At 62.7% G+C, this 16,922-nt stretch overlaps 1 protein-coding gene across 1 annotated transcript; it reads left to right on the forward strand.

Annotated features, from left to right (window-relative positions):
- The first annotated feature begins 900 nt into the window (after positions 1-900).
- On the forward strand, positions 901-15,932 carry COL9A2 (collagen type IX alpha 2 chain). The gene is made up of 32 exons (XM_025419782.3): positions 901-1,015; positions 1,901-1,975; positions 3,229-3,264; positions 3,349-3,411; positions 4,417-4,470; positions 4,588-4,623; positions 4,729-4,752; positions 5,089-5,142; positions 5,374-5,427; positions 5,533-5,580; positions 5,760-5,816; positions 5,899-5,952; positions 6,201-6,254; positions 6,652-6,705; positions 6,798-6,851; positions 6,955-7,008; positions 9,152-9,205; positions 9,620-9,673; positions 9,901-9,954; positions 10,838-10,882; positions 11,265-11,318; positions 11,895-11,948; positions 12,230-12,283; positions 12,368-12,439; positions 12,604-12,639; positions 12,965-13,009; positions 13,103-13,135; positions 13,240-13,386; positions 13,469-13,523; positions 13,698-13,886; positions 14,804-14,881; positions 15,140-15,932. The coding sequence occupies exons 1-32, from the start codon at positions 953-955 to the stop codon at positions 15,337-15,339; spliced, it is 2,058 nt and encodes a 685-aa protein (XP_025275567.1). The 5' UTR covers positions 901-952; the 3' UTR covers positions 15,340-15,932.
- The last annotated feature ends 990 nt before the right edge of the window (positions 15,933-16,922 follow it).

Below are 16,922 nucleotides of genomic sequence, written 5' to 3' on the forward strand. Positions count from 1 at the left end.
CAGAGGAGGACACTATATGGTTTCAGGTGCCTGTGGTCACCGTTAGCGACAGATTCCAAAGCACTTCACCAACATTGCTTAAGGGAAGGAAAAGGGAGCTAAGAGACTGGGAGAGGGGTGATGCTGGACAAACGGGGGAGGGGGAGTGCTTCATGGAGGAGGTCACCCCGAGGGATACCTAGAGACTCTGGTGCTTCAAGAAGCTGCAGTGAAGAAAAGGCAAGGTGAGGAGAAGGGGGAGGAGGAGGAGGAGGAAGAGGAGGAGGTGGAGGAGGAGGAGGAGGAGGACGCTGGACGGTGGGGGCCTGGGCAGGGAGGCTTCAAGGAGAGCATGGCCAAGGGCGGCTCCAGGAGCAACAGGAGCTTCAGTGCTTCCGGGGGCACTAAGAGGGCCTGGGGCTCGCTGGTGGCCTCCAAAAGCCTGACCTCCTAGCTGCGGCGGGAGCAGGGAGGTGAGAGGGAGATGAGGGGGTCTGGAGGTGCGGCACGGGGTGCATGGGGGGGCTCCCGGGACCGCCGACCCGTAAGGCTTGTGGTAGGCTTTCCTGCAGAAGAGGCCTGCCGGTCTGTGCTGCTAAGCCAGGTGGGTGGGGGCCTCTGCGACCTGGGGTGCAGGACCCGGGCGGTGGGGGCCTCTGCGACCTGGGGTGCAGGACCCACGGCTCGCTCTCGGCCTGCGCCCTGGAGCAGAGGAGCGACGGGCCGAGGCTCGGCCCGGGGTCAGGCTGCAGGGGCCCCCCCGACGGCCGGCGCCTCCCCTCGGGGGCAGAGGGTGGGCGCTGGCTGCGGCGCCGGGCGGGGCGGAGCTGCGCGGGCCTCGGCCCCTCGGCCGCCCTCTCGGGTGACGGCCCCGCGGCCCCCGCCCCGCCCCGCCGCATATTCAGGCGCCCGCCCGCCCGCCCCGTCCGAGAGCAGCCCGCGCCGCCCGCCCGCCCGAGCCTCCGCCGCCCGCATGGCCGCCGCCCGCCGCCTCCTGCTGCTGCTCCAGGGGCTCGCGCTCGCCCTGGCGCAGATCGTAAGTGCCGCGGCCGCCGCGCGGGGTCGGGGTGCGGGGGGCGGGGGCGGGGACGGGTCGGGGTGCGGGCCTCGGCGCTTCCCCTCGGCGGGGCGCACAGCGGGCGCGTCCGGGCGCCGCGAGGGAGGCGGAGGGGCCCGGGGAGCCAGGGGGGCCCTGTCCGGAGGCGCGCGGCCCGGCCTGGGACAGGCGGCGCGGCCGGGAGCCCCGAGAGCCCGGGTGGCGGGCGAGACAATGGTGCCCATTCACGGGGCTCCGGTGCCCCGGCGCCGCCTCCCCCCGGGGGGCTCCAGCCAGACGCCGCTCGGCCCCGCTGCCGGGGGCCACCGGGGCGCGGGGACCCACCGGGACCGGCCCGGGCGCCAGCCTGGCACCTCGCTGCGCGGAGGGCGCGGGCCCGGGGGGGGGGGGGCTGCCCCGCGGAGGGCAAGCCAACGGGAAACGGAGGGGCTCCCGGGAGGGGCGCCCCCCGCGTGCTCCTTTCGGGTTAGGCGCGCCAGGCGCAGGGGGCAGGGCACCCGCTCACCGTCGGTACCTGTCGTGCGAGCGAGCGGTCCCGGAGCCCGCCGTCGCCTGCCCGCTGGGACCCGCGGCGCCCCGGTCTCCCGCTCCGTCCACCGCCCTCCGCCCTCCGCCCTCCGCCCTCCGCGACCGCGCACGGGCCCCGCGGGCCAGCGCACCGGGACGCGCTCCGCGCTCGCTCTCCGGGAGCCGGGTCCCCCCGCGGCCAACCCGGGGCCGCGCCTCGGGTCCTGAGCGCCGGGAGGGGCACCCAGGGCGCCGCACAGTCGGTTCCCCGTGAGCGCGCCGCGCCCCGGGGGGGCTCTCCGCAGGGACCCCCGCCCCCTGCACCGTCTGAGGGCCTCCCCCTGTGTGTGTTCTCAGAGAGGTCCGCCCGGAGAACCGGGGCCCCCGGGCCCCCCGGGGCCGCCGGGAGTGCCTGGATCCGACGGCATCGACGTGAGTCTCTAACCTGGGTCGGGCGGGGGGCGGGGGAGCTGCGCACAAAGGGGGACTTTGTGAGCCTCGGGAGGCCGGGGGGGGGGGGGGGGGGGGAGGGGGGGTGCAGCGCCCCCTGCGGTCAGTAGGCGGCGCCGGCCTCCCCACAAGGAGCCCGTTTGTTCCTGGAAAACCCCGAAGCAGCGCGGAGAGCCGAGCGGGTGGCCGCCGCGCGCCCACAAGGGGCTGCTGTCCCGTGGCCGCCGAGCTCACAGCCGCAGCCCCCACCCCCATCCCTTCCCTTGGGGCGGGAGCCGCCCTAACCTCCGGCCCTGCCCCCGGCACGTCTGGATGCTTCTTGGGGTGGCTCGAAGCCTCGGTCAGACCGCTGCCCCGCCGAAGCCAGACCCCCGCTCTTCCTTTGCCTCCTCCTCCCGGATTTAGAAGCACGGGGCTGTCGCCGCCCTCCTAGCTCCCTAGCGGCGGAGGGTTAAATGCCCCATTCAGGAGGCTCCCCCAGGAGGTCAGCTCCGTGTTTACCCATCTGGACAGACTTCTATTCAACCTGGTGCCCCCCCCCAACCCCGGGCCGCTGGGTCCCTGCCAGGCTCCCTGGCTGCCGCAGGCCCTGAGCTGCCTGAAGGCGGCTCTGGGGCTAAATATGACTCCACTGGCCCTGTCTGTCCTTTGTCACTATGAGTCCTTTGTCATGGGAGTGGGGGGGGACTTCCTGCCTTGGGAACGATTGGATCGGAGCCCTTCGTAGTCCCTCTTGGCCCTTGTCCTTGTCCCAGTCTCTTCTCTTCCTGATCCCAATCCAAAAATAGCTGCTGCCCACCCAGTTCATGTCCCCTTTCATGTGTTTCTGAAAGTCCCACGTTTCTGCCACACTTGCCCAAATCCAAGAGGCGCCCACGCTCAGGTAACTTGGAACCCACAACCGTCTCTGTGGGTCCTGTAACTGGCACCTTAGCAACAGCGGTGTGTCTATAGCCTGCTTGCGTGTTGACAGCACCCTCTCCAGCCTGGCTGGGGTTGATCTCAATCCACCCATGATTTTTTTTTGGGGGGGGGGGGGTTGGGGGGGAAGGGAGCTATTTTCATAAAAAATAAAAAATTAATAAAAATATTAAAATGCCAGGCTGAGGGGAACCCAGAGCAGAAGAGAAGAGAGTGAGGAGAGGGCATGTGGGACCAGCCAGCCAGGGCCTGTGTGTGGCCATTTGGGGTAGTGTGAGCCACAGGGTGCTATTTGACCGACTTGTATCTTGCAGGGTGACAAGGGGCCCCCTGGGAAAGCCGGCCCTCCGGTGAGTGCTTTTTCTGCTTTGACCTTTGACCTTTCTGGGTCTTGCCCTCCTCTGGCTAATATTTGCCCAACCTCTGTTTTTAAGGGACTGAAGGGAGAGCCTGGCAAACCCGGGCCAGATGGGCCTGATGGGAAGCCTGGGATTGATGTAAGTACCTGAGTGTCGGCTAAAGCAGGTTAGAGCTGCACTCCCTGACTTTCAGAGCCCAGTTCTGGCATCTTCCCTGCTTTTCTGTTCAGAGCAGGGCAGCAGGATGGAGACTGTACAGCTATGAGTTCCCTTCACCTTCATGTGGCTCATGACCTCACAGCCACCCGGAAGCATGGATCGCAGGCACATGGGGTCCCAAAGAGGGGTTCTGTTCCTCTGCAGCAGCTAATGGGTTTACTCTCACATTTCTGGCCTCCAAGTACAGATCGAATGCTGTGGATGGAGCTGTCCCTTCCTTCCCTGCCATACCCTACCCCCTCGCAGCCCCAGGAGAACTCAGGAGAGGAATATTATTGACTGATACCACAAAATTCCCAGGGACGCCAAGGTCACAGGCTCCTGGACACAGCCAGGACTACTGGGACAGTCATCTGATTGGGGAATACACTTGGGTTAATCACTAAAAGATGGAGGACAAAGAGGTCCCATGATCCCATGAGTTGTCTTTGTCCTGCTGGCTCAAGAGGTGTCATCAGAGCTATGAGCAGCCCTCAGGACCCCTCCAAAATTTTCCACACCCTGCAAAGATTAAAAATCACATGCCTTCCACTAGCGCCTTGGTTCTCACATCTATGCAGAGAGGTGAACGTGATTAACCCATTTTGCAGATGTGAACACTAAGGATCAGAAGAAGTTGCCAAGGGCAGGCCTACCTCTAGGTCTCCCAGGCTGCTAACCTGGCAGGTGTGAGGCCTGCCCAGACAAATCCTTGGGCCTTGGTTTCTCATCTTTCAAAAGAGGGGAATTACTCTGCCTGCTTGCCTCCCACGGTTGTTGTGGAAACTGGGGGAAGAGAAAGCAAGGTGTTGAGGCCCCTTGGCCTTCCTGGAGCAGGTGAAGGGCAGCTTGGGCCCACCCAGGAGAGACCTCAGGCCCTGGCTTATCGCATGGTTCAGGGAACAGGTTTGCCCTTCCCTGATCTACCTTCTTGTTCTTCCCCAGGGTCTAACTGGAGCCAAGGGGGAGCCTGGCCCCATGGGGATCCCTGGAGTCAAGGTAAGTGGCCTGCTGAGGACTCAGCTTGGGTATTCCAGGGGGGAGGGTGGGCTGTAGTAGACAGGAGCAGGGACATAGGAGACCCCAGCCTCTGAACTTGTCCCATTGCTCCTTCAGGGCCAGCCTGGGCTCCCCGGTCCCCCTGGCCTGCCGGTGAGTGACATCTGGGCTCCAAGGGATGCTTTTACGGGGGGGGGGGGGCGGGGGAGGAACTTGGAGAAGGAGCCATGAACCCGAACTCCTTTCCTTCTGTTCCAGGGCCCTGGCTTTGCTGGACCTCCTGTAAGTCTTCCCGGATGGAACAGGGGCCCTGAGACTCTTGGGGAAGGAGGACACAGAAGGGCTTCCAGGGGACTGGACATGAAGGGGAGGGGCCAGCACACTGGGATGGTGTCAAGCACAGGCACACTTGCCGGGAGGACTCTGGGCCAGCTCACGCTGGGCCTGTCTGCTGGCTCTGGGATTCTCCGGCCCCTAAAGCCCTAAGCTGCCAGTGTCTCTGGGCTTGGCTGCAAAGTAAAAGTGGGGAAGGGGCCTCTGGGTAGCAGAGTCCCGACCTTTGTGTCAGGGTGAGCTAACCCTCCGAGGCATCCTGGCCAGTGACGGCTCTGCTCCTAGGGACCACCTGGACCTGTTGGCCTCCCCGGTGAGATTGGAATCACAGGCCCCAAGGTGAGCCCCAGCCCCCCCCTCCGCACTCTCTGCCTCCTGCCCTTTACCTCCAAGCTAGCCTACTTCTGGGTCTGGGGCAGAAACCCCTCCTGCTGAGCCCACCCTGCCGTAGAACTTTCAGGCAAAAAGAAGCCGACCTGGAGGACGGAGTGGGTAGGGCAGTAGCAGGAGGGGGGCAGAGTGACACTGGCAGTGCCAGGCAGAATAAATTTTGGCCCCTTTTGCTTCCAGGGGGATCCCGGACCAGATGGGCCATCGGGGCCCCCGGGGCCACCTGGCAAACCGGTAAGTGTCCTCGGACCTCCCACATGGGTCAGGATGAGGGCCTCTGGCACAAGCCTGGGGTGGGAAAGGTTGGGGTCGGGCTCCTTCTTCATACATCTCCCTCAGGGCCGACCCGGAACCATCCAGGGCCTGGAAGGCAGCGCGGATTTCTTGGTGAGCCACGGGCCTGGGGCGGGTGGGCTCTGGAGGTGGAGTCACGGGGAGGGGGAGAGGCTGCGGCTTCAACCTAGAGGGGTGAGAGGAGGGTTCGGGAGTTGGCAAGATGGGGAGCACAGCCCCGCTGGCCTGAGGCAAGCCAGTGACCCCAGAACCCGGCGGGATTTTCTTTCCAGTGTCCGACCAACTGTCCGGCAGGGGTGAAAGGCCCCCCAGGGCTGCAGGGGGTGAAGGTAAGTCACTGGCGCAAGGCTTTGGGGGGCAGAGCAGGTGTTTGGGGGTGGACCTCACACCGAGCTCCCTCCTTCCCTTCAGGGGCATCCTGGCAAACGCGGGGTTCTGGGCGATTCTGGCCGCCAGGGGAAGCCGGTGAGTGTGAGGGCAGAGGCCCGGCAGGTGGTGGGAAGAGGGCTCACAGGGGCCTCCCCTCCTCATCCCCCCTCCTTCCCCTGTGGGTCTCTGGGGCCCGAGCCTTGAGCTGAGAAGCAGGAGGCCCAGTGTGTCCCTGGGCAAGTCCGTTCTCCTCCTGGGTGTCCATTTCTCCTCTGTCTGTCACACATGGGACTGTCTGGGTTCTAGGGTCCTGCCTGTCTGATCACTCATTCCTGCCCCCCTAGGGTCCCAAGGGAGATGTGGGTGCCTCTGGAGAGCAAGGCATCCCTGGACCACCGGTAAGGAACACTCGGCGCCCCCCACCTCAGGGCCCTCCCCTCCTCATCCTACGGCATCTTAGTGGAGCCACCCCCTGGGTCTGGCCTCCAACCTGAAAAAGAAACAGCCGCGTGCAGGTGGCATGTCTCTGGGTGGGGGAGGGAGGCCAAGGCGGTCAGAAATCGGGGGACAGGAGCCAAGGCTGTCAGCCAGCAGACCCAGCCGAGGCCCAGGTTTGGCAGTGTCCCCCGAGTGACCTTGATGAGTCCCTCCCCGGTCCCTGAGCCTCCTTGTCCCCTCTCTGAGGTCGGGACTATGCCCCCTGCCTCAGAGGGGCGTGGTGAACAGCAGGGGTGGGGGTCAGAGAAGCTGCAATGAAGTGGAATTGCCATTGCTGTCATTCTTCTGTCTTGACAGGGTCCCCAGGGCATCAGGGGCTACCCGGGCATGGAGGGACCCAAAGGAGAGATGGTAAGTCAGCCGGGAGTACTGCAAGAGTCGTCATGACCCGCCCTCTGGCCTCTGCGCTCTGGCAGCACTGACTGTCCCTCTCCTGTCCCCAGGGTCCTCGTGGGTACAAAGGCATGGTGGGCTCCATTGGTGCTGCCGGGTCACCCGTAAGTGTCCTCTTGCTCCCGCTGGAGCTCCTGGGGCTACAAGGGGAGGGTGGCTTCCCCCCGAGCCCGGGTGACCTGGATTCCCCTTTGTCCTTCTTGCCAGGGTGAGGAAGGTCCACGGGGGCCACCGGGCCGAGCGGGGGAGAAGGGCGATGTGGTGAGTCCTCAGCCACCGCTTGTCGGGTCGGGGCCCCTGGACAGCACTGGGCAGGACTCAGCTCCCCCTGGGGCTCGAGTGTGAGCGGGTGTGTGCGTGCTCTGGGTGTCTGCCCAGGTGTGTGTGTGTGCGCCAGTGTGTGTTACTCTGTGTCTGTGCGGATGCATGGGGGGGGGTGTGTGCGGACTCCGTGCTGTGCTGCGCAGGTGTGCACACATGGGTCACTCTGCACGTGCGTGTGTGCGGGTGTGTGCATGCGTGTGTGTCACTCTGTGTCTGTGCGGATGCATGGGGGTGTGTGTAGACTCCGTGCTGTGCTGTGCAGGTGTGCACACATGGGTCACTCTGTGCATCTGCACGTGCGTGTGTGCGGGTGTGTGCATGCGTGTGTGTCACTCTGTGTCTGTGCGGATGCATGGGGGTGTGTGCAGACTCCGTGCTGTGCTGTGCAGGTGTGCACACATGGGTCACTCTGTGCGTCTGCACGTGCGTGTGTGCATGCGTGTGCGTTACTCTGTGTCAGTGCGCGTGAGCGACTGGTGTGGGGCAGGAGCCTTTGCGCTGGGAGCCCCGCACCCCAGCAGCCCCACTCCTGCAAGCCCAGCCTGCGCTGAGCAAATTCAGCTTGAGAGAAGCGGCGGGATCTGGTCCCAGGCCCGTGGCGGCCAGACAATGACATTCCAGCAGATCAGCCACGGGGCTAATGGGATTTGGGCCACGTCCCAAACCTCTGAACTTCCTTTTTTTTTTTAATTAATTGACTTCATTTTTGAGCAGTTTTGAGTTTAGAGAGAAGTTGAGCAGAAAGTAAACGTTTTTTGGCCGTGCCAGTTTTTAAACGTACATAAAAGTAGAGAGAATTCTAGAACGACCTCCATATACCTGTCTCCCCAAGGTGACATTCTGTCGCAGTCAATCCACCACTTTGTGGCTCATGTTTCCAAGCAAATCCCCTCATATGTCATTTCACCCCTAAATACTTCTTTTTTTTTTTAATACTTCTTTTTTAAAGATTTTATTTATTTATTCGTGAGAGACACAGAGAGAGAGAGGGAGAGAGACAGAGACACAGGCAGAGGGAGAAGCAGGCTCCATGCAGGGAGCCTGACGTGGGACTCGATCCTGGGACCCCAGGGTCACGCCCTGGGCTGAAGGCAGATGCTCAACCGCTGAGCCACCCGGACGTCCCACCCTTAAATACTTCTGCATGTCTCTACATACAAGGACTTTTACAAGGAAGTACTGCAAGAGTCGTATTTTTACAAGGAAAAATAAGGACTTTTCCTCCCCAAAATCACACTATCCTTCATTATCATACCAACAAAATGATCAATTATTCCTTAATGTCCGCAAAATAACCAGTCTGTGTTCCGTGTTTCCTAATTATCTCAATAATGTCTCTTCAGAGGGCACCTGGGTGGCTCGGTTGGTACATGGCTGCCTTGGGCTCACATCATGATCCCAGGGTCCTGGGATGGAGACCACCCCTGCCCCCCACCCCTGCATCTGGGCTCCCTGCTCATTGGGGAGCCTGCTTCTCCTCCAACTCCCTGGCTCTGTCGCCATCTCTGTCTCTCTCTCAAATAAATAAATACAATCTTAAAAAAAAAAAAAAAAAAGCGGGAACCCTGGGTGGCTCAGCGGTTTAGCACCTGCCTTCAGCCTAGGGTGTGATCCTGAAGTCCCGGGATCGAGTCCCACGTCGGGCTCCATGCATGGAGCCTGCTTCTCCCTCTGCCTGTGTCTCTGCCTCTCTCTCTCTCCCTCTCTATGTCTATCGTGAATAAATAAAATCTTAAAAAAAAAAAAAAGTCCCTTCAAGGTTCTTGTTCAAATCAAGACCCAAAATCCACACATTGTATTGAGTTGTTGTGTTTCTTCAGTAAGTGGAGCTCAGAGCCCAGGTGGGGGAGGTCCCGGTGGACCTCCAGTTCCTTCCCCTGGACGTGCCCCATCCAGTCCCATCGGTGCGGGGCTGACTTCTGCTACCGCCCCCCCAGTTCCCAGGCCCCCTCCCTCAGCTTCTGCTCCGTGTTCCTGTGCCAAGAGGGATCCTGGGCCCGACACCTTCTCATCACCTCTCTGAACAGCCAGGTGGGGGTTCGGCACCCTGAAGGTGACCTCATTTCTGTCTACTTTGCAGGGTGGCCAAGGTCTCCGAGGACCTCAGGGCATAACAGGCCCGAAGGGAGCAACCGTAAGTGGCCCAGGGCTACCCCGACAGAGAGTGGGTCAGTCTGTCCCAGGTCCTAGAGGACAGGGAGCCTGGGATTCTAGGAGGACAGAGGGCGGGCTGCTCTGTGACCTGGGAAAAGCCCTCTTGCTGGGCTGTAGTTCCTTCACCTGCAAATAGGGTGATGGTGGAGCAGAGGGTGGGGGGATCTTGCGGCAATCTGGGACACTTGTCCCCCACTCAGAGGAAGGACTGCGGTCTGTCCCCCCAGACCCTCCTCCCATTTCTGCTCCCCTCCCAGTTGGCTGGTGGGGGTTCTTGAGATAACCAGACCCACTTCCTACCCTCATGCTGCAGCGGTCACACAGGGACGTGTGGGTGGCCTAACCCCAGGCGTCTCCCCACTGTGAGTCTCCCTTCAACTTTCCTTCTGAGCAGGGGCCCCCAGGCATCGATGGCAAGGATGGGACCCCAGGCACGCCAGGCATGAAGGTAGGAGTGGGGACTGCCGGTGGGTTTGGGAGGGTCGGGGTCCCTCCTGGCTCAGGCCAGTCTCATCACACTGATCCCGGAGGCCTAGGAGCCTGGGATCCTCAGGTGTGTCACGGACACAGCCCTGCTTGCCTCTGGGCCTCAGTTTCCCTACTGGCACTTGAGTGGAAGCCATGGACCCTCTTGCTGGGGCTTTCACTTGTGCCTCTGTTCTCCGTGTCTCCCAGGGCAGTGCGGGACAGGCAGGGCGGCCAGGAAACCAAGGCCACCAAGGCCTAGCGGTGAGTGGGGGGATCCCAGGGGCTGCCCCACGGGCACACTGCTTCTCCTCCTCAGGGCTGCCCACTCCCTCCTGGCGGCATGGGTGGCTGATGAGGCTGGGTGTGAACACACACCCAGGGTTCTCGCTCTAGTCCTTGTCCCCACGCAGCCCAGGCCCCATCACCATCTCTGTGGCCACTCAGATTCCCTGTGTTGGCTCCTCCCCACTGAAGTGCTCTCCGTGGCCCCCATTGCTTCCAGGAAAGCCATTCCATCCAGTGCTCCAAGACAGAGTCCCCGGGGCACACTGAGTGGCAGGGAGAGTTGTGAACAGGACAGTCACAGTGCTTGTCCTCACAGCCCACCCTAACTGACGCCACCCTACCCTTCCATCCTCATCAGCCACTGCCCCCGGGTCCTCCCCTTTCTCGGCTGTTGGCTGTTCTAACCCCACACCTTCAGGCCTTTGCAGGAGCTGCTGCTTGGACCGCCCTTCCCCATCTCTCTGGGCCTTGTCACCGTTCAGGGCCACCTCCATCCCACGCCTTCCGGGAGCCCAGTCCATGGGCGCCTCGCCTCCCTCCCTGCTGGGGGCACTGAGGCCAAAGCCTGATAACACGCCCAGGTGCAGAGCACGTTCCTACATGTGTTCACGTGTGCCTGTTAGCGCAGGGGCCTCCTCTCCTCCCTGCAGGCTGCAGGCCCCTGTGCCACCCCTCCACACACTCCCACACACACCCCCACACCCCCACTCCCACCAGGGCTCAGGGCTCAGTCAGGTTTGTGAGGCCAGGACTGGGCCTCCCAAAGGAGGGGATCTGGATTGGGGATGGGAGGTAAAGCCGGAGATGCCTGGGGTTCCCCAAAGCCAGGGTAGAAACTGATACCAACTTCTTTCTACAGGGCGTGCCGGGCCAGCCTGGGACAAAAGGAGGCCCGGGAGACAAGGTATGGTGACTCCAGGCTGGGGACAGAACTGGCTTCATCTGAGCAAGGGAGCCTGCGGGCAGGGTCCAGGGGCATGGCTCAAAGACTGCAAGGCCAGGCCTCACCCCAGGTTCAAGGACATGGCCTGGACACAAGTCCCCTTGGGCCTCACCACCTCCCGCTTGCCCCCTCCCCCTGCCCTCCTTGGGGACAAGAGACACGGCTCCCAATCCAGAGGAGGAAACAAATACGGGAAAATCTGTGGACTCCAGAAGACCTGACCAAAAACACCGTATCCCCAATTCATGTGGTTCTAGATTCTGTTTAGGGTTCACCAGGCTCCCCAAGGTCAAGGGCTTGCCTGGGCCCCCCAGACTCACCTTAAAACTGTGTTTTCCTGCAGGGTGAACCAGGCCAGCAGGGCCTCCCTGGATTCTCTGGTCCCCCTGGGAAGGAGGTAAGTGCTCTCCCCAGAACACAGGGCTCTTGCACTGGCCCCCCTCCCAGGCCTGAAGACCCTGCACCCAGCATATGAGGCCTGGGTGAGGTGTGGGGTGAAGCCCTAGTGCGGGGGGTGCCCTGGATCCCAGTCTGGGCTGTGCCACTGACCCCACTGACCCAGGGGTGCTCCCTTTTCCTCTCTGGGTGGTCGTTTCTCTATGTACAATGCAGTGATGGTGGGGATCAGTTCTGTCCTGTATGGGTGTCCCCTCCTCCGATGGCCACACTGACCCGAGCTAAGAATCCAGCAGACAGTCATTCATTCATTCAATCATTCATTCCATAAACATTCACCAAATCCCTGTAGCTGTGTTGGACGAGACAGTCTCTCACTCAGAGCTAAAGTGTAGTGGAAAAGGCGGATCTTGAACCTACGATCACAGGATAGTAACTACAGCTGTGGGTCCTATTGGAGGAGGAGTACGGGGACCCGAAGGACAGAGCACAAGGAAAGGCTTCCCTGATGAAGTGACTCAGCTGAGGCCCAGGGCAGCCAGGGGCCAACGGCTCACTCCCAATTTCTGACCCCCAGGGAGAGCCAGGACCTCAAGGAGAAATCGGACCCCGAGGCATCATGGGGCAGAAGGTGAGGGCCTGGCACAGCGGTTTCTGCCGCCTGCCCGCTCCCCGGGCACTCGGGGACCCAGATGTGGGTCCTACCAAGGCTCCAGCACCCGCCTAGTCCTGCCCAGGCTGCGTGGGGCCTTCCCAGCAAGGGCCGATCGCTGGTGTATGACGCGGAGCAAGGGGCTCCAAGCTGGGACAGCGGAGGGGAGGGCACCCTGACCAGCAGGATCGGGGTCGGAGAGGGGGCTGGGGGGGTGCCCCTGCTGACCCCGTGCTCCTCATCCTTTCTTTTCGTTTCAGGGTGACCAGGGTGAGAGGGGGCCGGTGGGGCAGCCAGGCCCTCAGGGACGGCAGGTAAGTGGAGGTGGCTGGGAGGGGCAGCAGGGAGCAGCCTGGGCGCCCCCTGCCATTTACTGCTCTGGATTCTTGTCTCCTCAGGGCCCCAAGGGGGAGCAGGGCCCCCCCGGAATTCCAGGGCCCCAAGGCTTGCCAGGCATCAAGGGAGACAAGGTACAGAAGGGGCTGGAAAATACCTGGGAGCAAGGCCCAAAGACCTGCCGGGTGCGGGGGATGGAGCGGGCTGGAGGGGCGAGGCGGGGCGCGGCGGGCTGCAGGGGGTGTGGCCAGAAGGGGGGGCGTGACCTCACCAAGCCCTGCCTCCCCGCTTGCTGCAGGGCTTCCCGGGGAAGACCGGCCCCCGCGGCAGCGTGGTGAGTAGCAGCGTCCTGGGCAGCGGCGGGGTGGGAGGGATGGGTGATGGGGGGTGGGGGTGATGGGTGATAGGGGGTGGAGGTGGGGGTAATGGGGGGTGGAGGCGTGGGTGATGGTGACGGGGATGGGGGTGATGGGGGTGGAGGTGGGTGTGGTGGGTGATGGGGGGTGGAGGTGGGGGCGATGGGTGGGGGTGATGTGGGTGGAGGTGGGGATCGTGATGGGGGTGGAGGTGGGGCTGATGGGTGGTTGAGGTGGGGGTGATGGGGGGTGGAGGTGGCTGGGCGGCCGCCGCTGCTCTGACCCGCGGTGCTTAATCTGCAGGGCGACCCGGGGGTGGCCGGCCTCCGGGGAGAGAAAGGCGAGAAGGTGAGCGGGCGGCGCGGGGCGGGCGGGGCGGCGCGGGGCGCGCGGGGCGGGCGGGGCTTCAGCGCCCGGTGACCGAGCTGCCTGTACCTGCAGGGCGAGTCCGGCGAGCCGGGGCCCAAGGGACAGGTGAGTCCAGCCCCTGCGACGCCGCCTTCCCCCTACCCGGGGCGCTGCTCCCCTCCCCCCCTCCCCGGCACGTGCGAAGTCTCACCCGCGCTCCGCCCCGGCAGCAAGGAGTCCGCGGAGAAGCCGGCTACCCGGGCCCCAGCGGGGATGCGGGCGCCCCGGGGGTGCAGGGCTACCCCGGGCCCCCCGGCCCTCGAGGACTGGCGGGAGACCGAGGCGTGCCCGGACTGCCCGGGAGACAGGGCGTGGCGGTGAGTCGGCGGGGCCGGGGCCGGGGCGGGGCCGGGGCCGGGGCCGGCGGAGCTTCTTCCTGGAGGCCGCCTCTGCCCGCAGGGCCGGGACGCCAGCGACCAGCACATCGTGACCGTGATGATGAAGATGATGCAAGGTGAGGGCGGGCGGCCCCTCCTCCGCCCTCGCTGGTCTTCGGTTTCCGCGAAGGCAGAGGAGGAGGAGGGGGCAGGACGCTCGTGGCTCACGCGTCTCCACACCTGGGGGTCTTCACACCTGGGGCCCGGGCTGGACTGAGCTGACCCCATCTCACTGACCTCCCTCCCTCCAGAGCAACTGGCAGAGGTCGCTGTGAGTGCCAAGCGGGAGGCCCTGGGTGCCATCGGGATGGTGGGTCCGCCAGGACCCCCCGGGCCTCCTGGGTACCCAGGCAAGCAGGGACCTCATGGGCACCCTGGCCCTCGGGGCGTTCCTGGCATCGTGGGAGCCGTGGGTCAGATTGGCAACACCGGCCCCAAGGGTGAGTGCTGATCGGGGTGCAGGTGGGGTTATGGGCTCTGTGGGCTGATGGCTCAGCCTCTTGGTTTCTCTCCTCATCCCCCCTCAGGATCCCCTGTTCCCTCCGCCAAGGGTTCCAGAAGTCATATGTGACTCCTGGGCTTTCTCAGTAGCAAATTGATGGAAATGAATGTACTATTTTATAACTTGGGGTTTGGGGGAGAGGGGTTGTTGTAAATTTGCTTAGTGGTGCCCCGTAAACATCTGTGTCTCTGGAAGCCGCGTAGCAAAGTCGTAAAGCACGCAAACTCGAGTCACAAGACAGGTGTCTGTCCAGACTCTGCTACTTTCCCCTTGCGGACCTGGACAAGTTTCCTGATAATCTCCCTGGGCCCTAGATTTCTCATCTGTAAACGGGGGGTTAGTAAGCACCGCCTCATACAGTCCTGAGGATTACACGTGGAGGTAATTTCAGTAGCGTCGGAACATGGTAAAGGCTGGCTGGATGCTCATTAGACGCTCTCCGTAATGAACCCGACCGGCTGTACCTTCCATTCTGCCTGGACTTTCCTTTATTTAGTTTTAAAAGATTTTATTTATTCATGAGACACACACACACACACACACACACACACACACACACAGAGGCAGAGGGAGAAGCAGGCTCCATGCACCGGGAGTCCGACGTGGGACTCGATCCCATCCCGGGTCTCCAGGATCACGCCCTGGGCTGAAGGCGGCGCTAAACCGCCGAGCCACCTGCCCTGGACTCTCCTCTGTGTAACCAGTTCTACCGACATTTCCAACTTCTTTTTAGTATAAAACTAGAACAAAACAGGAATAACTGCTGCGTGGGAAATGGGACATGAAATAGCAACCAAAGTCGCAAACTTTGAATTTCCAGTTCTGCAAAACGACAGCTCCTTTCTTTCTCCGCAGGAAAACGTGGAGAGAAGGGTGACCGGGGAGAGATGGGACGCGGGCACCCCGGGATGCCTGGGCCCCCCGGGATCCCAGGTAAGACCTTGGCCCTGCCCCTGGGGCCCTGGGATTCATGACCCGCAGACACCGGGTCTCTGCCGTGGAGGCCTCTCCTGCTCGCCCACGCCCCATTCCTCCAGCTTCGGGTCCCTCTGGAACACCCAGGAGCACTGGGTGGGCTCCGTCCTGCCCCCCCCCCCCCCCCCCCCGCCTGCCTCCCTGAAAAACAGCACTTGCCCCCCTGGCGCTGGGACAGGCGGTGCCCCTGACGGCGGGGTCTTCTCCCTTCCGTAGGGCTCCCCGGCCGGCCCGGGCAGGCAATCAACGGCAAGGACGGGGCCCGCGGCGCCCCAGGGGCCCCGGGGGAAGCAGGCCGACCGGGTCCGCCGGGCCCCGCGGGGCTGCCCGGCTTCTGTGAGCCCGCGGCCTGCCTGGCAGCCTCGGCCTACGCCTCTGCGCGCCTCACAGAGCCCGGATCCATCAAAGGGCCATGAGCAGGAGGCCAGGACAGAGCCTGGCGGGCATCCTGGGGGGTGGGGGGGGACTAGATTCCAGCGGGGTGGACACGCACCCCATCCCTCAGACCAGGAAGCCAGCTTTCCAGACCCTTCCATCCGGGACCCTGGAGTCCTGAGGAAAAGGAAATTCTAAGATTCGGGGGAAGCGAAGGGAGGGCATTGGGATGAAAAGGTGAGGCCAACAGACGGCAAGGGTCACTGGAGAGTCCCAGCTCCAAAGAGGTGGCTTTCCTCCCAGAGCACGACTCACAAGGTACCAAAGCAAATGTCTCCGTAATCTGTGCTGTCCTCCAGTGGCCACCTCTTTGGGGCAGGTGGACTGAGGTCTCTGCCGGTCCCTGAGCCCACCTTCCTCCCCTGGACTTGCTGGGTGACTGCTGGTGGGTGACCCACCCCGAGGTGGCCGTCTGAAGCGGCCCCACTACTTCCTCCCTGCGTCCCTCCCATCTGAGTATTTAAGCACCCCTCCCCCTTCTCTTCCTGGCCTTACCCCCACCCACCCTGAGATCCACCCCAGCCTTTCTGTAAATAAACTCCCCCCCCCCGCCCCCGACTTGGGTACAAACTAAGATGGGAGTTGGAGTTCATTTCTGGTGGACTGGGGGCGGGAGGTTGTTGCCCGGCACCCCCCCCACCCCCCGTCTGGGCAGGAGGGTCAGGGGCCCTGGAGGGGCGGCATGCGCTTTCCTCGGGGCACCCTGAATGTGGGCATGAGGACGCAGGGGACATTCGGGGAATATCTGTGGGAAGGACCTGGGGTGGAGTCGGGACGGTGACCTGCTGTGTAACTTTGGGCAAATCCCTTCACAGCCTCTGTACGGCTGTAGCAGGGACCCAGCCAAGTCCCAGGAGGACACACCCAGCGTCTTGCCGGGCCCAGCGCAGGGAAGGTCCTCTGGAGACCCACTGTGCTGGCCCTGGTGCGGGAACTCATAGCGAAAGACCCAAAGACTTGGTTCTTGCCTTCAGGGGTTCCCAGATCTGTGGCACCGGATGAGAGCAGAAGGGACATTCATGCCACTTTCCCTCGAGAGACGTCCAGGGGAGACTGGCTCACATCTGATCTGTGCCCCTGGGCACTTCCAGCCTTAGAGCTATGTAGGCCAGGAAGGCTGCTCCGGGCAGCAGGGGCAGCAAAGTGGGGGTGGGGGTGTGTGTGGGGTGGTGGTGGTGGGGGGTCATGACAGGTACCTTGGACCCTGCAAGGATGAGAGATTTTAGGGTACCTGGGTGGCTCAGTGGTTTAGCGTCTGCCTTCAGCTCAGGGCATGATCCCAGGGTCCTGGGATCAAGTCCCTGCATCAGGCTCCCCACAGGAAGCCTGCTTCTCCCTCTGCCTTTGTTTCTGCTTCTGTCTCATGAATAAATAAAAATCTTTAAAAAAAAAAAAAAAAGGATGGAAGCTTTTGCTATCCAGGGAGTGACCAATCCCCATGCTCCATTATTGATTTGGGCATTTGTTCCCAAACGAAGCATTCTGCTGTCCTCAGCCCCCCGTGAAGGCATAGGCCTCCAGTGTGAGACCCAAGCATTTGCTGAAGTCTGGGTCCTCCTACACC

This window comes from Canis lupus, chromosome 15 (assembly GCF_003254725.2).
Source record: "Canis lupus dingo isolate Sandy chromosome 15, ASM325472v2, whole genome shotgun sequence".
In the NCBI taxonomy this organism is placed as follows: Eukaryota; Metazoa; Chordata; class Mammalia; order Carnivora; family Canidae; genus Canis; species Canis lupus.